This window comes from Epinephelus fuscoguttatus, linkage group LG8 (genome assembly GCF_011397635.1).
Source record: "Epinephelus fuscoguttatus linkage group LG8, E.fuscoguttatus.final_Chr_v1".
NCBI classification, from domain to species: domain Eukaryota; kingdom Metazoa; phylum Chordata; class Actinopteri; order Perciformes; family Serranidae; genus Epinephelus; species Epinephelus fuscoguttatus.
The window spans coordinates 38,138,924-38,161,779 of NC_064759.1; the positions used below are offsets into that span (position 1 = coordinate 38,138,924).

The 22,856-nt window shown below is 41.9% G+C and overlaps 1 protein-coding gene across 3 annotated transcripts in view; it reads right to left on the minus strand.

The window, feature by feature from the left end:
• The window catches only part of cdk14 (cyclin-dependent kinase 14), a 278,138-nt gene that overhangs the window by 100,165 nt on the left and 155,117 nt on the right, over nucleotides 1-22,856 (minus strand). For all 3 annotated transcript variants that reach the window (XM_049584038.1, XM_049584040.1, XM_049584039.1), the window contains 2 exons: nucleotides 19,270-19,390; nucleotides 9,505-9,598 (listed from right to left, as the gene is read on the minus strand). In XM_049584038.1, the coding sequence (XP_049439995.1) occupies nucleotides 9,505-9,598; nucleotides 19,270-19,390 (215 nt within the window). The remainder of the gene's footprint in view (nucleotides 1-9,504; nucleotides 9,599-19,269; nucleotides 19,391-22,856) is intronic.

A 22,856-nucleotide genomic window follows, 5' to 3' on the forward strand; every position in this document is an offset into this window, starting at 1 on the left:
CAATGTGCCGACTCAACTCCTGGCAGGGCGCCTCTCAAACAGTGATGGAGGCTGACCTTTCACTTCCTCTCTTCAAACAGCATGGCCTTTAAGATGCTTCTGACTCCGCATAATTCATTGATGGTGCCCTTCACATGAGTCTCTGAGGCTGTGCATCCAAACTCTGACCCGTCTGACAGCCCAGCAGCAGACACGCAGGGCCCCAGAGCCGCAGAGCAGGCAAGATGGATGGAAATGTCAACATCAGGCTCACTCTGACAGGTAGAGCTAGTCCTGTGATCGCACATTGCCTCGCCAAGCCGCGCACTTCCACATTTCCATATTCATCCGCCTCTTCTACTTCTAGCTGACAGCTGAATACACACTAACCAAAACACAGAATGTGATTTGGATGAGAAATAGCAAAGGTTCACTTTTGCCCATCAGTATTTCCTAGGTAATGGAATATATTTATGGAGCTGAGTTGTAAACAAAGGCACATTTGAATACAAATACCAGGGAAAATAGCTGAAACATTAAAGAAAGTTAATGTTATGTTTATGGAAGTTAAGGTGAAGTTAGGTTTACAGAAACTTCTGATATCCAACCACTTTATTTGGAGGTTAAACTTAAAGTGAAATGATGGCATTTATTCCTCACTGCACAGAAAAAGCACAATCTCAATATTTATTAATGAGGTAAAGACAAAAAGATCTAATTAAACACTCTCCAACAGAAGATGCATTTAAATAAACATTAAGCAATAAATGTGGAGTTTTGTTAAAGCAGAAATGTTGGTAAACCAGTCTATGTTGATTCTTACAGAATCTGTAACATTTTTGGCAAGCATAGCTTCATGCCCCACTTACACTTGGGTCATTAAAATAGACCCTTAAATCTTGTGTCATAGTGTTTTTGAAAAGAGATGGGCGAAAAACCCAAGGCTGTTTACAAGAGTTGGGTTGATTTCCAGTTTTAATGGTCCAGTGCTGTGTACAAGATCAAACTGGTTTGATTTTATGCAAACAGTCTGAACTGGCATTTGTCTTTATTATACATTGTGGCAAACTTAGAAGTAGTCTTAATCAGCAGCCTGTACTGACGGCATCACAGCACTATGAAAATCATATTTGCAATGCATTAGCAATAAGCAATATTATAACGTCATTAACATATTATTATGTTTTTAAACAGACTAACAGAGCCACTAGAGCAGGGTTAGGCAACCTGCAGCCCAGGACCCACATGCTGCTCTTTGGCCCTTCTCCAGTGGCTCCCTGTGGATTTGACAAAAAATTTTATAGAAATGAAAAACAGTTATTTTTTAACATTTTAATTTTCATTTATCATTGTTGTGGCCCTAAAATGATTCTTAGACTTTCCAATTTTATGAATGTGTAGCCTGTATGCTAAATAAAAAAAAAAAAAAAAAAAAGTTTTAACATCTTGTCAGCTATGTGTGTCATAAGTCTACAGCCTGTTTTCCTGAAATTTGCCAAATCCCAATAGCAATGGCTAAGCCTGAGGCTCCTAAGTGAGGCTAGCTATTGTTTCCACATCCAAAAAAGAAAACATCTAAGGAGAGGAGAGTAGAGAATTTTAAAGAAAGTGGACAGATTTGTTTGCTTTCACCACTAACGCTGCAAAGTTTAAGTATCAAATAATCATAAATAGCCAACTGCAGAGTAGCTACTTTGTTGTAAAACATACTGATAAAGGCTCATTTAGACCTTTTAGGAATGTTTATAGGCGTATTTAATGTTGATTAAATAGGCTGTGTTGCCATCAATATAAGGCAAAATATGTATTGCAGCTCCAGAATTTTTTTTTTTTTTGGCCAAAAATTGCTCTTTTGAAAGTCAAGGTTGCGGATCCCTGCAATAGGATCTAATTGGTCCAATTTACTGCGAAGCGAAGCAAGGCAACATGAAGGAGATCAAATTTCATTAGAGTTTAGAGTGGCAGAGCTGTGCAAGCTGTAATTTGTTTACTGTGTTTTTTGGGGTGACAAGAGGAGACATGGCAGAGTTCTCCAGAAAAATTCAACTGTACCAGTATGGCAACATTTTTTATTTAAAGCCGACAAAAGAGATGTCCTAAAATAACTGCGAGCAATGTGGTGGGCCACTTTGAGCTCAGCTTCTGTCAGATGCCTTATTTGTATTTATATTTGTCGCTTGCTTTGAAAGGGTAACAATGGACAAGGAACAGCTGAGTCATGAAGTTGAAATGAGAAATTATCCATATGAAACCTTCTCATTTCACTGCAAAACCAAAATAAGGTGGCAGCTGGCTGGAGATTGTGAGATAGCTGAAAGTTTCTGGTAAATGACCATTGCTAACGTTACTTGCTGTTGGCTATATTGTGTGTTATTTCAGTAAATATCACAATAAAAAAACAGGTGTTTTCTGTTTAAGAAGTACCTTACGAACATAGGAAGACAGCAAGTAGGCTACTCAACCATGCGGTTAAGACTTCAGTCTGACCTCGAGCACACAGCTGATAACTTTGTGGTTTGTTTACATAATGTGGTGCATTGAACAAGTATTGTGTTGTTCTTTTTGGCTGCATGTTGTTGTGGCTGTTGTGTCGTTGCTGCAGCAACAAATCAATTTCCTGGAAAGGATCAATAAAATTGATTTGATTTGATTTGATTTGATTTAACATAATTGTACATTTAAGGGATTGAGTGTGGACAGAGACCTCTGATGTTATGTGATGTGACACGACAGTTGGAAGCTCATTTATTTTAAGGTTAAGCCCAGTTCAGACCAAGGATGGCAATGAGATGAGTTGAAACAGGCAACGCACTGTTATGCAACGTTCTAAAAACATGCCAGTTCACACCAATGGAACTAGATGAGACAGTGTGTCATCTCTATACAACAACTTTCTGTAACTTCCGCTCTGATTTCCAGCTTTTCAGGCTTATGTTGTGGCTGAATATAATTCGTAGCTTCTTAAAATATGAATGAGGAATGAGTGATAGTGAGATACTGGCTACAGTTGCATTTGTCGTAGTGATGAAATGGCGGAAAACATAAACAAAACCAGCATCAGATGGACTGTATTCATAACAATACGCCACATTAATATGAATAACCAGCGCCAATTAATCAGTGAATGAGAATGTGTGTGTGTGAGGGAGGCATAAGCACATACAGCAAGCAGCAGCATCGAACCACTGTCCGACACCGGCACACTGTGAGGACATTAACAGAGGGCTCCGTCCACGCCGCAGTAAGCGAACACACCATCTGTGATCATTCACCACAAGCAGATTGGCTGGCTGTAGAAACAGGTGACAAGCTTAATATTCTAAAACCAGCTGCGAGTCAAGCTTGCAAATTTTCTCTGCAACGTTCTAAAACAGTTTTATCTCATCGTGAATCATTGAATTACCTAGCAAAAAGTCCCACCTAAAAAAATCAGCATCAGTTTAAGTGTACGCTATATTGAGAAAATTTCCACAGCTTTACCTTGCCGTCACACAGCAATTCCTGAGAGGGAACTGAGTCCATTATATGGCTCTGTGTAAAGCCAGACTCAACTGAAAAAAAAAAGAAACATCATTCAACATTGCTGAGCACGGGAGCTGCTGGTCTACTGCTGCCTCCATCAGTTAGTATGTTTGTGTTATTGTGTCACCCTGAGATTTAAAAGGGTTAGTTCAGATTCACCGAAGTCAGTCATCTCTTTAAAGACTCTACTTGTAGAATTAATTAGTCCCTGTGCTTCTGAACAGATTTACAATTTCATCAAATTACTTCTTATCAGGTATTCTCTGTCAGGTATTCAGGCTCTTTGTTTAGACTGACTGTCATTTATGTCTTTTTTTGCCTACATTCAATTTTCCAATGGACCTCCATGATGGCGCCAGAGAGTTAGAAAAAAGAAAGCTGACCAAACTGGCAAGCCTCTGTGGGGAGGCAGCGTGCAGCTGAGCCTCATCGTCAGTCTGGCCAGCGGCCATCCCACTGTCGGACCTCCCTTCTCTCTCGTCCAATCATGGAGTGTCTTTGTGTCTGAGAGGGGAGCCGGGATCACTGAGGACTGAAGCCTCTTACAGATGTGCACAAGAAGCCCCACTTTTCCCCTCTGGCGTAAAAGACAATCAATAAGAAGCATTTTTCTTCATCTGCCTCTCCTCCTGCTAGGTTTCCCTGCTTTGTGAGAGATCCCCTGCCTGCAGGGCTTCCTCCACCTCCACTCATCCCTTCATCCAAAATCCATCCAATCTCAGATGCATATCTTTACCCTGCAGCCCACAGGCCAAACAGCAGTGAACATGCTTTGTCTCCATACTTGACTTCTTCCCTGGACGAACCCTTTCATACTCTCGTCTCTGTAATTTTCTACATTAATTATTCAGGCCCTTCCAGCCTATGAATATAAATCCATTATGTCTGCCCTGCTACACTCCACTTCAATTAAGAGATTGGGGATGAAATTATATGGGGAGATGGCAGATCAGGCGATTCGAAGATTCATGATACCTCACTTCCCTTTAAAGGTACAGTTCACCCCCCCAAAGTAAAACACATATATTTCCTCTTACCTGTAATCTATTTATCAATCTAGATTGTTTTGGTGTGAGTTGCCAAGTGTTGGAAATATAGAGATGTCTGCATTTTCTTGAATATAATGGAACTAGATGGCACTCAGCTTGTGGTGCTCAAATTGCCCAAAAATTTACTCAAGATAATCCACAGACTTTGTTGTGAGCAGTTTCATGTAGGAACTATTTTCTGTCTACCAAACTACACCCACCAACCGTATCACCGTGCAGAAGAAAGAGTGCATCTACTCATGGATAAGAAGCTTTTGCTTGTGAAACTTTAACGGCATTCTCCTCGGCTGAGCTGTATTGTTAGCTATCTCAGTGGCACTAGGTGAGCTAGCAGTAGATGCACACTTCCTTCTGTGAGGTGGTACAGTTGGTGAGTGTGGTTAGGAAGAAGGTAATGGTGGTTCAATTACATTTGAGAGAAGGCATATATATATGTTGAAAACATGTATGTATGTATATATATATATATATATACAGTACAGGCCAAAAGTTTGGACACACCTTCTCATTCAATGCGTTTTCTTTATTTTCATGACTATTTACATTGTAGATTCTCACTGAAGGCATCAAAACTATGAATGAACACATGTGGAGTTATGTACTTAACAAAAAAAGGTGAAATAACTGAAAACATGTTTTATATTCTAGTTTCTTCAAAATAGCCACCCTTTGCTCTGATTACTGCTTTGCACACTCTTGGCATTCTCTCCATGAGCTTCAAGAGGTAGTCACCTGAAATGGTTTCCACTTCACAGGTGTGCCTTATCAGGGTTAATTAGTGGAATTTCTTGCTTTGTCAATGGGGTTGGGACCATCAGTTGTGTTGTGCAGAAGTCAGGTTAATACACAGCCGACAGCCCTATTGGACAACTGTTAAAATTCATATTATGGCAAGAACCAATCAGCTAACTAAATAAAAACGAGTGGCCATCATTACTTTAAGAAATGAAGGTCAGTCAGTCCGGAAAATTGCAAAAACTTTAAATGTGTCCCCAAGTGGAGTCGCAAAAACCATCAAGCGCTGCAACGAAACTGGCACACATGAGGACCGACCCAGGAAAGGAAGACCAAGAGTCACCTCTGCTTCTGAGGATAAGTTCATCCGAGTCACCAGCCTCAGAAATCGCAAGTTAACAGCAGCTCAGATCAGAGACCAGATGAATGCCACACAGAGTTCTAGCAGCAGACCCATCTCTAGAACAACTGTTAAGAGGAGACTGCACGAATCAGGCCTTCATGGTCAAATAGCTGCTAGGAAACCACTGCTAAGGAGAGGCAACAAGCAGAAGAGATTTGTTTGGGCCAAGAAACACAAGGAATGGACATTAGACCAGTGGAAATCTGTGCTTTGGTCTGATGAGTCCAAATTTGAGATCTTTGGTTCCAACGCCGTGTCTTTGTGAGACGCAGAAAAGGTGAACGGATGGATTCCACATGCCTGGTTCCCACTGTGAAGCATGGAGGAGGAGGTGTGATGGTGTGGGGTGTTTTGCTGGTGACACTGTTGGGGATTTATTCAAAATTGAAGGCACACTGAACCAGCATGGCTACCACAGCATCCTGCAGCGACATGCCATCCCATCCGGTTTGCGTTTAGCTGGGCGATCATTTATTTTTCAACAGGACAATGACCCCAAACACACCTCCAGGCTGTGTAAGGGCTATTTGACCAAGAAGGAGAGTGATGGAGTGCTGCGGCAGATGACCTGGCCTCCACAGTCACCGGACCTGAACCCAATGGAGATGGTTTGGGGTGAGCTGGACCGCAGAGTGAAGGCAAAGGGGCCAACAAGTGCTAAACACCTCTGGGAACTCCTTCAAGACTGTTGGAAAACCATTTCAGGTGACTACCTCTTGAAGCTCATGGAGAGAATGCCAAGAGTGTGCAAAGCAGTAATCAGAGCAAAGGGTGGCTATTTTGAAGAAACTAGAATATAAAACATGTTTTCAGTTATTTCACCTTTTTTTGTTAAGTACATAACTCCACATGTGTTCATTCATAGTTTTGATGCCTTCAGTGAGAATCTACAATGTAAATAGTCATGAAAATAAAGAAAACGCATTGAATGAGAAGGTGTGTCCAAACTTTTGGCCTGTACTGTACATATCAGCCTGTAATCCAATGCATATATACATACAGTACATACGTAATCACTCAATAGCCACTATACTATTATTCAGTTGTCAGGTAAGCCACATTACTGTGAATCTTTGGTCCATGTTGACTCAGTACCATCATCATTTGCATTTATGCTACAAACCCTGTGTTTGATCTCAATTAAAAGCACTCTGTTGATGTGACTGAAACATTCCCAGGAGCATCTTGAGATGATAGGTGCTTTGTGACACACTGTGATATCCTGCTGGAGGTTTTCCAATTTCAAACAGACTGGCCACAGATGGATACACCTGGTCAGCATCAGTGCTGGTGCACAGAAAACTGAGACTAGACTGATATTAACAGGTCGACTATGTGTGTAGAAAACACACATCATTAGACTATCAGCCTGTAGCTTTACTACAAGGCACAGAGAAAGTAATGATTCATGGTGTTTACACCACATTCTGACCCTGCCATCAGCATGTTGCAACACAAACTAAGATTCATGCTCCAGGTGATATTTGCCTGTCTCACTGAAATATGTTTCATTTCTCACATAATACACAGAGATAAATGAGCCCAATCTACCTGTATGGTGTTTTAAATGCAAGCATTTTGCAGCTTATGAGCGCCGCTTGAAAAAGACAAGTAGAAAGCATCAGACTTTTTCATTGCTGCTGTGTCATTGTACGAGATAACAACATGGCAGAATACAAAGTTCTACAAACCCAGACTTGCATCAGACTTACCTCACTGCAAACCTAACTGTAATGGAAATAAAGAGAAGGGTGATAGAGAAACAGGACAGGCGCTTGCTCTGTTTCTCCATCTTTGCTTCTGCTTGCCCCTCTGACACTCTCAGCACTGGTGATGGATGCTACTCCTGAACCAGATCATAAGCTGCCACCTCCTCCTCTACTGCTGTCCACTGTGATCAACATGTCAGCTGACAGAGCTGTCAGCAGCAAAGCACGAGATACGCTCTGCATGTGAGTCTTACAGGTAAAGCATAAGGCTTCACGTGTCAGCAAATCTAGGAGTTTAAGAGTTGCACTGTAGGTGCATAATCGGGCGGAAAAGGATACATTTAAAATAATGCTCTTTCATGTTACAGTAAGTGATTAGGCTTCATTCACTAATATGTGTGTAGAAATGGCCTTACTTTGCAAACTAAATAAGTGTGCATGTAAAATTACCATCACAGTAATGATGCATGTGCACTGGCCAATTTCGTACTTACCGCCATGCGTATGTCAGTGAATCAGAATCATTCTAAGCCCCCTTTAACCTACCACTTCAAGGCAGGAATTTCACGCTGTAATTCTGCCTCGCCGTTCTGTATAAAAGGTACAGTTGCAGAATGGGCGGACAGAGTTGTCTTGCTTTTAAGTGGGCATCGGAGGTAGTAACAGTGCCGCAACAACGTCTGTATAAAAGGGACAGGATCATGGGTGACACGGGTGTGATGTTTTGCTGATTTCATAAAGTGCTGCCAACGGGTTTGTTGTATGTTACAGTAGAGGCTGATGCTGTTGCGTTACATGTCACGTCAGTCACGCCTCTTTTGCTTCAGCAAGCCGACATACTGTCTACAATCGCATGCTTGCTATTTGCAATCAGCATACTGTCACATCCCCATTTCTCTATAAAAGGAAATACATTTGTCTAGAAGTGTATCTTGGAGAAAGTGGGGAAGCTGTTTCTATGCACATATGAATGTCTTGGCAGTGGGAAACAGCTAATAAGCCACTCGTCATTCCAATCCAGCATCTTATGTCAGTCTCTGATGTGCTCTTTCCTGAAAGCACAGGCTGCCATAACTTCCAGCAAGATATGTCATCTTAACTTCTGCTTGGGAGGTAAATCATAATCTTTTATATAATCTTCATAAATGTGCAGTTTCATGGAACTAGAAATTGGTGGGAGTAGCCATTGTATTATAAACCAAGTCGATAAAACCAATGAAAACCAAAACTGTTACATTTCAATATAGACAGTGTCATAAACTCCACTGTGAGCAAGGACTGGGACACTTTTTTTGCCACAGTTGAATATTTTAATTATAACAATAATTAATGAGGATGAAAGGGCGTCAGCTTCATAATTATTTTATGCATTTGGCCAATGCATTAGTTAATTAATGGTTTTACATGATGTTGTCTATTAAAGCCTTTTTTAATGAATATGGGTCTTATATGTTATGCATTTAGTTAAAGAGTGTGTGTTTACATTTTCAAAGACAGCTGGACCTTCGTCATTTGTGCATACACATGGTCTAAGGAAGGTCTAATGGTGTTTGCAAAGTACGGACAAATTCAAGAAAATACTGATGAGTCCTGGCTTTAAAATGTTTGTATGCATGGACTTAAGCACAGATTTGTCCATATGCACTGTTTTGAATACTGACCAAAATATGTCCATATGTCTAAACTGTCGAGTGTTGGAAGTTGGCATTTAATTATTTGTCAGGTCTTGTTTACAAGAGTTTACAAGTTAGAACTTTGCACTCACTTCTTATAGCATGTTTTTCTTATCCAGCAAGTAATGGACAAATTGTGTCGATATTATGTCAATTAGTGCAGGCTGGGTTTAATATCCAACCGCTGATGCCTGATCTATTGAAGTCCAGAGCAGGCTCAAAATTTAGAAGTCCTTTCACAGTCCTTCATGATTTATATGTCTATGGCACAGTTTTCTATGTGTCAGCCATATTCCTGCTGTTGTTGGACTGAAAAGAAAGGAGATCCAGCAGTACTGGTGCAGGCCGCAGGGTACGAGCTTTTCTACAATAGCTGCCTTCATAACACACTCATACAGCGCACGAACTTAGACACTGCAGCATCAGTGACTCACCAGGAATATCCTCTCCAGCTGGTCCTGGATGTCCTTCATCCCAGGAAAGGCAGCCACTCCTTGGATCATCTCAATGAAAATGCAGCCCACTCCCCTTTAAAAGAGAACAACACATGATAAGGCCTCCCATTCAATACTGGCTCGGTTTCAAACACTGGATTGTTTTAATTTATTCTGATATCACTGACAGCTTTGCTGCCAAATATAACAGCACCATCATTACAATCAGTGAAAAACACAACTGAGGTTTAACAATGACTGGTAGGGTCTTTGTATACATCTGCAATGCTCACTGTTTACAGTAATCACCTCAACAAGCCTCAGAGTGAAAGTCATTATGAGAAGATATTGATACGTTTTCTTCCTACAGGCTGTTAGACTGTAAGTGTAGGTTGAAATCAGTAAATCGGTAAATCAATGCAACCTGTGAGGAGCTGTTACACCGAGAAGTATCAAGTCCAATGAGTGTGTGTGTGTGTGTGTGTGTGTGTGTGTGTGTGTGTGTGTAAACTGTTGTCAGTGCTCATTTGCCAGAGGGCTATTGTTTCTTGACAGATTCACTTTCTGCCTCAGTGCTCGCTCCCTCTGAGCCCAAACACCAGCAATGCAAAGACAGGGAGAGAGAAAGAGAGAATAATTAAACTATAAATTCATCCCTCAAAATGTCCACATTCTTTCCATTTCAATGGTCATGAAGCCTGTCGTGAATGTAATCCTGTGCCATGAAGATGCATCCATCTTCATGGCACAGCTCTGATCTCGGCATCCAGTATGTCTACTGGAGCATACAGACGTTACCTGAAGGGTGTGAGTATGAGGTCAGCATCCAAATAATCCCATTTCATCTATAGGGCTGTACCTGTCAATCACTTTGCTGTCGGGCCAGTCATATGATATACCTCTAATACTGGATGAATTCCTCTAACAGTGAGAGAAGGTATACAAGACCAGACTTAACAAGAAAGGTCCATCCATCCATCCATCCATCCATCCATCCATCCATCCATTTTCATCTGCTTATCCAAAGCTGGTTGTTGGGGCAGCAGGCCAAGCAAAGCACCCCAGACCTCTCTTTCCCCAGCGATGCTTTCAGGCTCCTCCAAAGTGCTCCAGGCCAGATGAGATATGTAATCCCTCCAGCATGTTCTGGGTCTACCCTGGGGCTTCCTACCGGTGGGACGTTCCCAGAACACCGCCAACAGGAGGCACCGAGGATGCATCCTAATCAGATGCTCGAAACACCTCAACTGGCCCCTTTCGACACGAAGGAGCAGCGGTTCTACTCCATGGCCTCAGATGTGGATGTGCTGACTCTCATCCCAACCACTTCAGCACCATGTATAATTATATACAGGGTATACAATTGACAGGTTTAGATTATAGAATTGAAAAGAATAGAAAGAACTTAATTCATCCCCAAAGTGAGGTTGGTCACAATAATCTAAACTTGTAACTGTATACCCTGCATATAATGTTATATGTTTGTATGCATTTATTTATGTACAGATATTGTACACAAATGAACAGCTAGCATGCCAGCTAATGTTAGCTAGCATGTTAATAAATACAGCAAAATGTGATTTATTGGTATAATTTTCCATTTTCTTATCTTCCATGCCTGCCTCCCAGACTCACTGCCAGCAAGGCAGCATCTTTCATGTGGGGCAGGTTGTATTTTTCATGGCCAATATCATATGATATCAGCTGGTTTAACGTGGCAACAATCTCTGTCTACTCCAAATACTACATACTCCTTTGTTATTGGTTGTGCATGTCAAAGTGCATCAAAGTTGAAATCAATGCAATGCAAAGATGCAAATTTGCTTTACCTCCATATGCAAAGGTTTTATTCACCCCTTTGTTTGTATGAAATGGAAGTGAACAGGAGGTTTTGCCCCTGTGTGATTGTACCCTAAGTCTCTGAGTATTCAGGCCTTAGGCCTTTGGGGGGGAACATTGGGATACGGCCTCCCTGTAATCCCAGATCCAGCCACTCCCTCCAGTCCTACAGTAGCCCTTTCTCACCTTTTCCATCACCTGACCTTCCCTGCCAACACACTCACCTGCTTTCCTTTTTCCTAATTGTTGATTTTTGGCATGCCCCTTGCCTGGATAAATTAGCCTATTCTAATTGATTATGTGGTTTTGACCCTTGCCTGTTTTTGGACCTCAGTAAAGGAGAACTTTGATCTCACTCAGACTGTCTTTGTGTCATGCTTCCGGGTTCAAGCATCAGAGCCACTGGAGGCTGTAACTGTAACATCTCAGTGATTCAGTGAGTCAGTGGGGCCAGCTGCGCTCCTTAAGTTTTAGCACATAGTAAATTAGCCTCAGTAAATACAGGCCTGTTTGCTTACAGACAGTTAATGAAGCCTCCTGACGGCAGCAGACCTGGCTGAGAGCAGATCTGTAATGCAACAGGAAAGCCTCTGCTTTATTGTTTAAATCTGGTATTCACTCACAGACAGTCTTAAATGAGCTTGTACATATGTGGGATTCAGTGCAATACAGTAAAAAGATACTTATGTTCATACAATATCTTTAGTTTATCAAGTGTCATATTGAGACAATGCTAGTAAAGAACCAGAAGGGTCGCTCACTGCACTGAGGGCTACAGTGTGACTATGCTTCTAATAATCTGGGATGCATTTGTCCACATTTTAGTAGTGTAAATGCTTATGCTCCCAATGCTTTCCCAACAAGCAAGTAACAGGAAAATACGTCATTTTGGTGACAGCGCCCTAGCGCTCTATAACTTGCCCATTTTATGACAAGTTGGACGGAGTGTTGTGTGACAGTCCATCGTTTCCCCCTATTGAAGGAGACATGTTGAATTCTGCTTACAGCAAGATCTCCAGCCTACACAACTGCTAGCGTGGTTAGGGAGCAGCTAGAGAGTGTGGACATAAAAACTGTTTGTGGAGCCCTTTGACCCTCTAGCATAAGTGATGTAGGCAGTAAGCTGGAGACTTACGATAGGCACAGTTGTGGATGGCAATGTGTGTTGGCTGTCCACTTGTGCTCGAATTACTGAAATGCATGTTAATACCAGATGTAATCAGGTTCAGAGAGTACATAAATAACACAACTCTGATGACATGTTGTGTACCAGTGACAGAGAGATAAACCTCTCACTCACACCAAGAAATATAACAGTTCAAGTTGAGGTTACAGAATCAGTTTGAGAATATGTCTTTTTTCTTCACTTTGATACAGATGCCACATGGAGGTTGATTTGCAACACTGGCAGTATTCTATATTTTGTTTTAACAAATCCATTGACAAAACCAAATCCACCAATGAACCGATCTCACTGATGGTGAAGTTATATTTGTGTCTCATTTCTGACAGGTGCAATGGGACACTGTGAGCACAGAAAAATTGGAACAAAGAATAAATAATTTTGAGCAAAGGAAAATCACTCCAGTGCTCAATGAATAATTTCCCCGGTTTCTTTTTTTCATCCCTCACTCTGTTTTACTCATTTGCCTGCTTTGAAACACCCCACTTGGTGTCCTTGGTGTCAAACCCTTGGACGCTTGCTCACAGTGACCTGTCTGGCTCTCTTAACATCTCTTCTCTGTGCACTTTCACACACTCATCCTGACAGAGTGTTACAGTGGGCCACAGTTACCATTTAGAGAATTGAGGTAGGTTATTTCTGACAGTTAGTCAGATGATGTATTAGTGGGTACGCAGAGAAGCCCTTGGAGTAGCAGTCAGAGACATGATAGTTTCTCTCCAAAATATATTTATGCGCTTCTTTATTATTTTTTTTACTGAGCTTGGAGTGTCAAATTGTGCACTTAGATATGAGGTGTAAATATAATGTCTTGGTGTATATATCAAAGCCTGATATATCCTATTCATCTGTGCTGTAGAGCTCCACAGTGGAGTCTTCCACTGTTTTTGTTTCTTTCTGTTTGAGTAAGGGTAAGGTTTGTTAAAAACTATAGTGACCAGCTGTTTCAGGAAATAAATGAATAGTCTTTTTAGAATGAAGTTATATATATGTATAGAAGAAAATCAAATTTTAATCAGTTCATCCTTGAGTTTAAGTGCCAAATTTGAAGACATTTCTCTTAAAGCCTTATTGAAATATTGCACTTACAAGAATGGGATAGATGCAAGGTCACGGTGACCTTCACTATTGCCCACCAAATTCTAATCAGTTCAATGTTGAGCCCAAATAAATATTTGTGCATAATTTTAGGAAATTCTTTTAAGGATTTCTTGAGATATGGGGCTCTAGTTTCACAGACCGGGCGCAGTGGGGTCTCAGCGCACCTGCGCTTCGCCAACTGGATGTGGCCAGGTGGATTTTGTAAGTTTGGCACACCGTGCACCTGGTGCAGCTACTCCTCTTTCCCACCTCCGTCCCTCCTACCGGCGCAAGTCGGAAAGAGAGAGAAGAGAAGGCGTGGAGTGGGTCTTACACACCTGACACCAATCAAATGAGCCTCTCTCCTCGCCCTTAAATGCGCCGCGCGAAGGTGTAATGAGAGTTTACTCAATTCGCCATTGCAGAAGAGAGCAGCAACGTCAGACGGCCAAACTTCTCCCAGGAGGAAACTGATGTTTTGGTCCAGGAGGTCTGCTCGCAGTGTCCGAATATACGGAACTGCGAGCAGACCTCCACAGGCTGATGATGCAAAGGTAGCCTGGGAGGAGGTCACCACAATTGTAAATCAATGTTGCGTTTCTCTCGTGCGCACGCTCTCTCTTTCTCTCTCGCAGTCTCACTCTGTTTCTTTTCTTTTGACTTTTCTAAGATGACAGATGCTGAATATATACTCCCTATATGATGCTGTGGCTGTTTGTGGTTGGCTGAGAGGGATGTGAACTCATTAGTTTGCAGCTGTGTTAATCAAATCAGGTTGGGTTTCCATTACGCGTGCCAAACATGCCCAACGGTGCCAGTCCCCTTTGATCTGACATCAGATGTGACGGGACAGTCTCGATATAGAGATACATTTATGTGCTGATTGCAGATAGTTGCATTGAATAGTGTTTTTTTGGCTATTTATTGCATTGTTAATGTGCCTGACATTCTGGAAACCTGCCTGTGAGGTTTTGGTGACGTGTGCGCACTGTCCGCCGGTCAGCCAAACTTCAGCTTACACCGGCTGCGCTCCCCCTGCACTGACAGTAGACCTGGTTTCAGCTGGCGAGCTTTTAGCGCACCTTCGGTGAAGCCTTTTGGCACAAAACTGTCACTGTGCCAAGCTGGATCTGTCGACACCTCCCCCTGCTGCGCCGCCACACCCATCTCAGCGCACCTCGATCTGCCAAACTACCAAACTGAGCGCGCCTCGGGTTGCGCTGCTCGAAACTAGCTCTGCGCAGGGTTCGCCACCCTGCGCCACCCTGCGCTACGCTGGGAAACTAGAGCCCATTGTGTTCATGAGAATGACATGCAGGCAAGGTCACAGTGACCTTGACTTTTACAGACCAAAATCTAATCAGTTCCTCCTTGAGTCTAAATGGATGTTTCTGCCAAATTTAAGGAAATATCCTTAAAATGTTGAATGTTAAAATGAGATATCACATTCACGAGAATAAGACAGACCAGGTCACAGTGACCTTGACCTTTGACTACCAAAATCTGATTAGTACATCCTTGGGCCCAGGTGAGTATTTAAGATTAATTTGAAGAGATTCTCTCAAGTTGTTACTGAGATATCGCAAAATTGGGACGGAAGGAAGGAAAGACAGACAGACAGACAGACAGACAGACAGACAGACAACCTGAAAACATAATTCCTCTGGTCATGGCTATCGGCAGCGCAGAGGCATAGAAATAGAGAATAACACCAGCCTTGCCATTTTAGTTGAAGTTGTTATGCACTTCAGCCTACCACAGCTGTACATTAATCTGTGCATGACCACACCTGAGTGATCTCAGTGTTGACTATGATTGACGGACGTGAGTGAGAGCTGCAGGAAGCTAAAAATAGAGCAGCTCTTTGCCGGTCTTCCATCACGTCCCCTCTCCTCACAGATGGCAGCCTGTAACCTGTAGGCTGCTGTGATGGATGCTTCTCATGGCAGGAAGACAGATCTGCACAACCTTTGGGTCCTGGAAGAGATGTTTCTTCATGGAAGACTGCTTCCTAAGTGACCAGGGTGACTGTGTGGCTGTGTGTGTGTGTGTGTGTGTGTGTGTGTGTGTGTGTGTGTGTGTGTGTGTGTCGCAGGGTGAATCTCAGTGGAATGGAACGCCACCCTATAGATTGCCCACCTGCAAATACCCTTGAAGCAGACACTATCCCTCTGCCTCCCAGACCCCCAAAGCCCCCAACTGTTCTGTAATTGGATGCTGCAGGATGCAGCTGGGGTTCATGGAATGTCCCTGCTGAGTGCCCAGACAGAAGGGGTCACCAAGTAGTGCTGGAAGAAAGCCTCGGGGGAAAGGGACACTAGGTGGAGAATGGCTGGTCTAGCAGGGGAAACAGATACCTCCATCTCTGGGGTATACTCATTTTCCACCTCCTGTTCGAGCATTTGCTGCAGTTTTGCTCAACTTGATTTAAAGTCTTACTTCTAAATGAGCTAAAACTACCAGATGATGAATCGGGCAAAAATTCAAATTCTTGAAATCTGTCTCATTAGTTTATTTTTTTCTATGTTTTTTTCCAGAACATAATTTATCATTTTAATAATAAAGTTTGATCTTTGTTTTTTTTGTACGTGTTGTTAAGCCATCATGATTGATTACCATTTGTATATTTATTTTCCTGTATCTTTGCTAATTTGTTGCATTAATGCTACATGCTAGGCCAATTTTAAGAGTTATCAACAATATAATTATCTAAATGTATCGCAAACATGTCTAAAAGCTCTGGTAACAGATGCAACATCACTAATGGTGCGTGTCCACAGGGGAGTTTGTGGATGCAAGGGGTCACACCACATCCCAGCTTTGGACGCCTGATGGGTGTGCTTTCACTGGTCGACTCTCTGCTGCCAGATTTCAGACTGAATCAACATGGTGGCTCATTTGGAAATGTTCTTTTACATAGTGGAAAAAGCTTATTGTGATATAGGTTTCAGTGCAGTAACCACTTACATGCATCAAAAAGCTTGAGACAATCATTCCTATACAAATGCTGTTTAAAACTGTTTAAATTATTTACTTTTATTAATCAAGTAGTCTGCTTACAGAATGTGTAATATAAGGTAATAAATAGACAAATGTAAATGAGACAGTATTATGCATGAGAAATAAAGACAAAGAGGGAAAATCGGTGATCATTAACATCCACATATGATGATCAATTGGACCTGGGCTGACATGATGACTTTAAATGGTTTTCACTGTACTACAAAAATAGTTGACAACAGGTGAGAAATGATTTTCCAGAGGCAACGAATTGGCTGCCTGAACCTCAACCTAATGCAATAGAGGAGCAGCCAATGTGACGCCCTCTCTCACAGAATGCATGCAGGGTTACCAGAACACACTGCACAGCTGCTTATATGTATAATTAATGGGAAGCATGGAATGACTGTATGTTTTTCTGTTAAAAAAGTCTCTCTGTGCATAGAAAATATGTACAATACATATTTAATTCTTGTCATTTTCTAACCAGAGGAGCTGGTTAGCAGTCAGCTTGGTATCTGTTAAGTGAGCTGGCAGATAGTAAAAAGTCACGAGAATTTCCAAATTTAAGCACTATGCACATCATATGTCTGTTTTATATTCATCGCCTGGAAACCTCTGAATCATGACCTTCTGGATTTGGTGATGTGAAAGCAGCCCATCCTGTCAGACTGTGACAATGGGTGCGATTACATGATGGCTTCTTATTCAGAATGAAATAAATCTGAATGAAATCATTTGGAATTTAAGTTTTTCCAGGTAGTTTACATGTGAAATATTCGTCCCGAATGAGGATTTACATGGGAGATCAGTTTTATCGCCTTTTAATCGCCTGTATTCGGATCCGCGCAAGGTTTGGGGCAGGGAAGGTTTCTAATCGGATAGGGGGAGGGGCGGATGTTACATGTTTACGTTTACCGGAAGAAAACAACGAAGGACGACGGAGAAGAGTCAGACTGCTTTCTCAGCTTGTTGCTATGCGCGCTATAGACGTCATTGTGCCAATAGGGCAAGGAAACGAGCATGTGCAGAAAGACCGGAATGAAATTCTTTCATTCGGAATTAGAAACGGAATATTCCAGCCCTTTACATCAGATTGAATTTTCAATCGCATTGGCCATTTTCATTCCGAATTAGGTGTTTACAAGATCACTTTTGACAGGAATGAACTTTCATTCCGAATGAAAAGGGAATTAACCTGTCCATGAAAAAGCACTCACTAACCTTAGCTAAGGCAGCTATTGTGCTGAACAGTATTAAGAGGGGCTGTAAGATAACAAAACGGTATCTTTGTTATCACTAAAATAATGTCAAGTTTGTTTTTAATAATGAATGTTAAGAACTGACCCGCCAACACTTGTACATAGGGCTGATGTGGGTAATTTATGGGCTGGAAAATGGGCCATTTTTGGTATTGTTCATGGGTTACATATTGTCTCCATACCAACTGCCCTCATGGGTGGGTTTACCCAAGTAGCCCCCAGATAAGATGCACAGTTTGGGCTCATACCCACTTTGTGCCCAGTAGCCATAGCATAACCATGTCCAGCCAACTTGGGTAAGACCATCGATGTGGGCAGTTGGCATTGGGACAACACCAAGCCTGTGGACAATTCCATATATGGCCAATTTTTCAACCTTTTTACTACCCACATGGGCCCCACATACAAATGCTGGTTGAGGAAGTACACCACTAATGCACTATATTGCCTTATGTTAGCTCAATTGCTAGTTTTTTTCTACAGATAATTAGCTAATGCTGAAAAAACACCTAGCAGTGGAGAAGTTCAGGCTGCGGCAAGCTGCCATGCGACGTCTGTGGAAAGCTCTTGCTGCCAGCCAGATGAGTCTGCGGCAAAGTGTGGCCAACAGAAAGGTTGGGATTAGCTTAACTTTTAGCGGTGAATTGCAGTCAGAGAATACCCACAGCCAATCAGTAAACTGAGTCTTGTTACTGCTGTGACATGGTGACCTATGTTACAAAGAATTTCTTCCCATCTGAAACACATGAACGAGCATCCTGGCTGCAGATGTATTTACCACAGCGAGTTTCCCCTTGCCACTGCTTGATGTGTTTTCGGCTTAAGGTTTGGCTTGCTAAGATGCCTTTTGGAATGAAAAAAAGCAAAATTTAATTGTAAATTTTAACTGTATTAAAAATGAGATTAAATTTGCCCCCCAAATCATGCAGCCCTACTTCAATTTATATCACATCTAGACATGGGATAATATGCCTGCTAATGTGTCTGTTGTTCAAAGTCTAGTTAGAGTCCAATGAAATGATAAGCATACTGCATTTTAGTAGTTGCTTCATGCATATCTGTAGTAGCTCCATCTGTGGGTATAAGTGTGAATGTGATGGATGTGTGTGATTCTGCATCTCCAGATCCACACTATTAGTGGGAAGAAGGGTGACCACAGAGAGAAAATACATACGAGGCAACAACGATCAAGGGCACATATTTATCCAAGGACTGATCTACAGCATACTACACTGAACACACCCTCGGGTTAGACTGAGCTACATATAAGTGGGTTGAAATGGGTTTTGTGCAGAAAAAAGAAACAGATCTATATCTTCAAGGAACTACCTGGATAAATCAAAGATTAATTACACAAAGAGAGTGAGGGGGATTTCAGGGTCAGGGGTTAGGAGTACTCACCACATGTCCAGGCAGGTGGAGTAGTCTGTGGATCCCAGCAGGACATCTGGAGGCCTGTACCATAGGGTCACCACCTCGTTGGAGTAGGTATGGCTGGGGACGGACTTGGCCCTGGCCAGGCCTGAGGGGAGCAACACAACAACACTGTCTCAGAAAGCATTATCATTGGATGACCTTCACCAGGTTTCTGACAGCAAAGCAGAACACTGGAAAGGGGCAGCGCTCACTATATAGTATAGACTACTAGATGAGGTTTTAACAGGGCTCCCACACATTTTCACGGACAAAATGTCAAAACTTTTCCATGTCTCTTCACAGACTCAAAATAAAATTTCCATGACCGGTCACAATGGAAAACACAAACATTGCTCCATCTCAAAACATGCAGTGCAATTTAAAAGTATTTGTAGGCCATGGAAATGCCTAGGTATAGACACATAGGGAGTCATGATCCAACTTGTAAAACCATAACCCTTACAATGTGTGCTTGGAGGATTAAAGGATTCGCTGCTGTTGGTCATATCTATTTTATACAACAGGATTAGTTATATTGTACTTGTTGTCTAAAGGTTTCATAGTGGTCAACATTGTCTTGATGCAATCTAAACTATTTGTGCCCTCTTAACAATGCTTGTGACTCTGCTCAATGCCAGCCCAAAAACTGCATTGAATTTTTTTTTTCTACTACACATGCATGATACCTTTTGTTTTGCTATTTTCCTACTAGCACAAAAATGAATAAAAATGTATTTCACAGAATTGTATTGTCATGCCATGATTTTTAAGATACTGTACTTTAATGAAGAGGCTTGATTGCTGTATTTTTGATGGCTTTTTTGTGTGTTTTATGTGAATGAAATTTCTTTTCCTTGAGGATAACAACGCACTATTTGGTCTAGTTACACCTGTATTATTTTCCTGTTATTCATATTTTACATAAAAGGGGGTTAGATATGATTGTTTACTGTACTTAAAAATCATCTGTAACAAATGCCCAACAGTATGGGCTCAATATTTTTGTCTTTGACTCAGTGAATAGTTAGTCAGGAGGTAAGATTTTTACCCTATTTTTAATTTATTTTTTTGATGTGTCACATTCTGCACAGGGTTAGTAACAGATATTAGGCGCATGGAGCCCATTGGAAATGTCACAATATAGTTACTTCTTTTTAATATCTGTTACTTGGTGCTGACTAATTTGGATCAACGTTTGAGCGCTGCTTGGACAAAGACAAATTTGTGGCAGCACTTCATTGCATAGCCCCACAAAAGGGGCAAAAATGAGTGTGTCCAACCGTGTGTAATGTTTCCATCACTGCTGATCGGAGCTGATACCCGTGACTACTTCAGAGTCATTTGTCCTGGGAATGAATGCCGACTGTAACCATCCCACTGAAGGCCAAAGATGTTAGTGGGTGTTAGTGGGTTTTTGTCCAGTAGGAAAGGGACTTAAGGAAAAAAAAGAGAAAACCTGATTTGTATCATCTGTGATTCTTAATCTGTATTGTCACCATTAGAAGTACGCTGAATTGGTTATCATGAGTTCCTGTTTGTAAAGTGCTCTTAGAGGTACAGACAATCATCACTGGATTACTTTGATATAGAAAAAAACTTAAAAATGTGATGATTCTCTGGCAAGTTCTGCAGTTAAAATGATCAGTAGTCTAGTTTTGTTTCTTTATGACTTGGACATTTTTTAATGGACATCACAATATCCTTGGAAAGTGTAAGTCTCACTTTCATCACGTCTGTGTGTTCAGATTTGTGACTAGGGGTATGCTCTTTCAGGCTCTTAAGGTTTTAAAATGCCTTACCAGCCTCCTTGAGCTGTCTATCACAGCCACTGCTGCTGCTGGAACTGCTCACCAAACACCATCATGCACCTGTCCCTTTCACCTCACACAGTATCTTTGCCTCCAGCCTCCCCCGCCTGCACCCTCCCCTTCAACTCTCCTGTGTTCCCCTGGGTTAGTGCACTTCACAGTTTGAAAACCTCTCCGCAAGAGTCATGTAGAGTTCATTTCAAAAGAAAGCATTGGGGGACATTCAGATTTAATAACTCAATAACTCGCTTTATAAGAAGAAGATGAAATCTGATGACTAATGTTAGCCAAGTGGAGCACAAACCACCACACAAAACTCTGATAGAGTAAAGAAAATAACTCTGACCATAGCCTGTTTCATTTCAGAAGAGTTGTGCAGTGCAGAACTGGAGAAAGCAATAGTTTTCCTTCATACTAATCTTATAACAGTGATGGTATTCTCCACTATGGGGTTTATAATGTAACAAGTCGTTTACAGGAGCAGTGCCAGTTCAGCATTGTGCAGTGCAAGGCCATTTATATCAAATAAAGTGTGGCTGTGCTCTCCAGGTTAGAGAATTACAAAAGCTATTGTTTGCATTCTGATGCCTTCTGTGGCATCAAACAAGCATCACTGATAGGTGTGGTCAGAAGTGTGCGCTGTTGAAACTGTAATCACACCTAACAGTGATGTCACACTGCACTGACACATCCTGGAGTGCTTTACTTCGCTGCAGCAACATGAGAAGTTAAACCCTGAAAGAGTTTCAGCTACTGCTAAGATGCTCATTAATTGAGCATAGTGTTAGCGTTAGGTCAGGCAGGCCACGGTGTCAAGCTCAGCTCACATCCCAGCTACATCAGCTGATCTCAAGCAGCCCAATGAGCTGATTGATGGAAGGGAGTCAGCTGATGGATCACATGATTTTTTTTTTACCCAACCAAGTGGCAAATCTTATTCACGGTGCCCTATTCAAAATGCTTTGGCCTGCCTACTGTTGCTGCTTCCTCTGCGAGCCGCTTTGCAACCAGCCATTTGTTAGAAAACCAGACAGTATTTCACTTTTTCCGCAGCAGGGCGCAGCTATCTTGGTGACACTGAATGAACAGTTCGTCTCTGTTGTCCGCTTGTTTGCAAGGAGTTGTTGAGGTAGGCTTGGTAAACTTGGTACTGTAAAACATGTTTTGTCCTTTAATGACTATGCCCGGAAATACAGGAAGTCAGTTCAGTAGTAGTGTTTGATAGAGGGGATTCAAGCTGCATAGCTGGTGCAGGTCAACCATACTTGCTGCTTTGAGAGAGGAATTGGAGTTTGCGATTGATTGTATAGATATGCAAAAATGGTAGAGGAGACATTACAACAGTGGTCAGGGGTAAACAGGGTAAAGCCTTTGGTTTATGATCTAAGGTGAAGCCAACAACATTAACTAGCTGATTCTGTTGCTGAGGAGGGAGCTCTTTGTTTCCAAAATTCTGAGAGCAAACAAGATCTTTGTGGTGTCTCCACACCAAGGACAAAAGTCTGTTTTGTACACGGAGAAGAGAATGGGCACTTGAATGCAAAACAGATCATGTTAACATTACAATATAGCATCTTGCATTGTTTCCTTGGCCCAACAGCTTGATGGAGACAGTGGTAGAGCACATTTTCCATGTTTGTCAGCTGCAGCTACCTTGCACTGAATGTGACGCTAGTCATGCACCACCCGATGCGCTAACTTTCGAGTTCAGGCTTCTCTCACTGTGGCCGCTGTCGTCGGACTCCATGTTAACAGGTCTTTCCA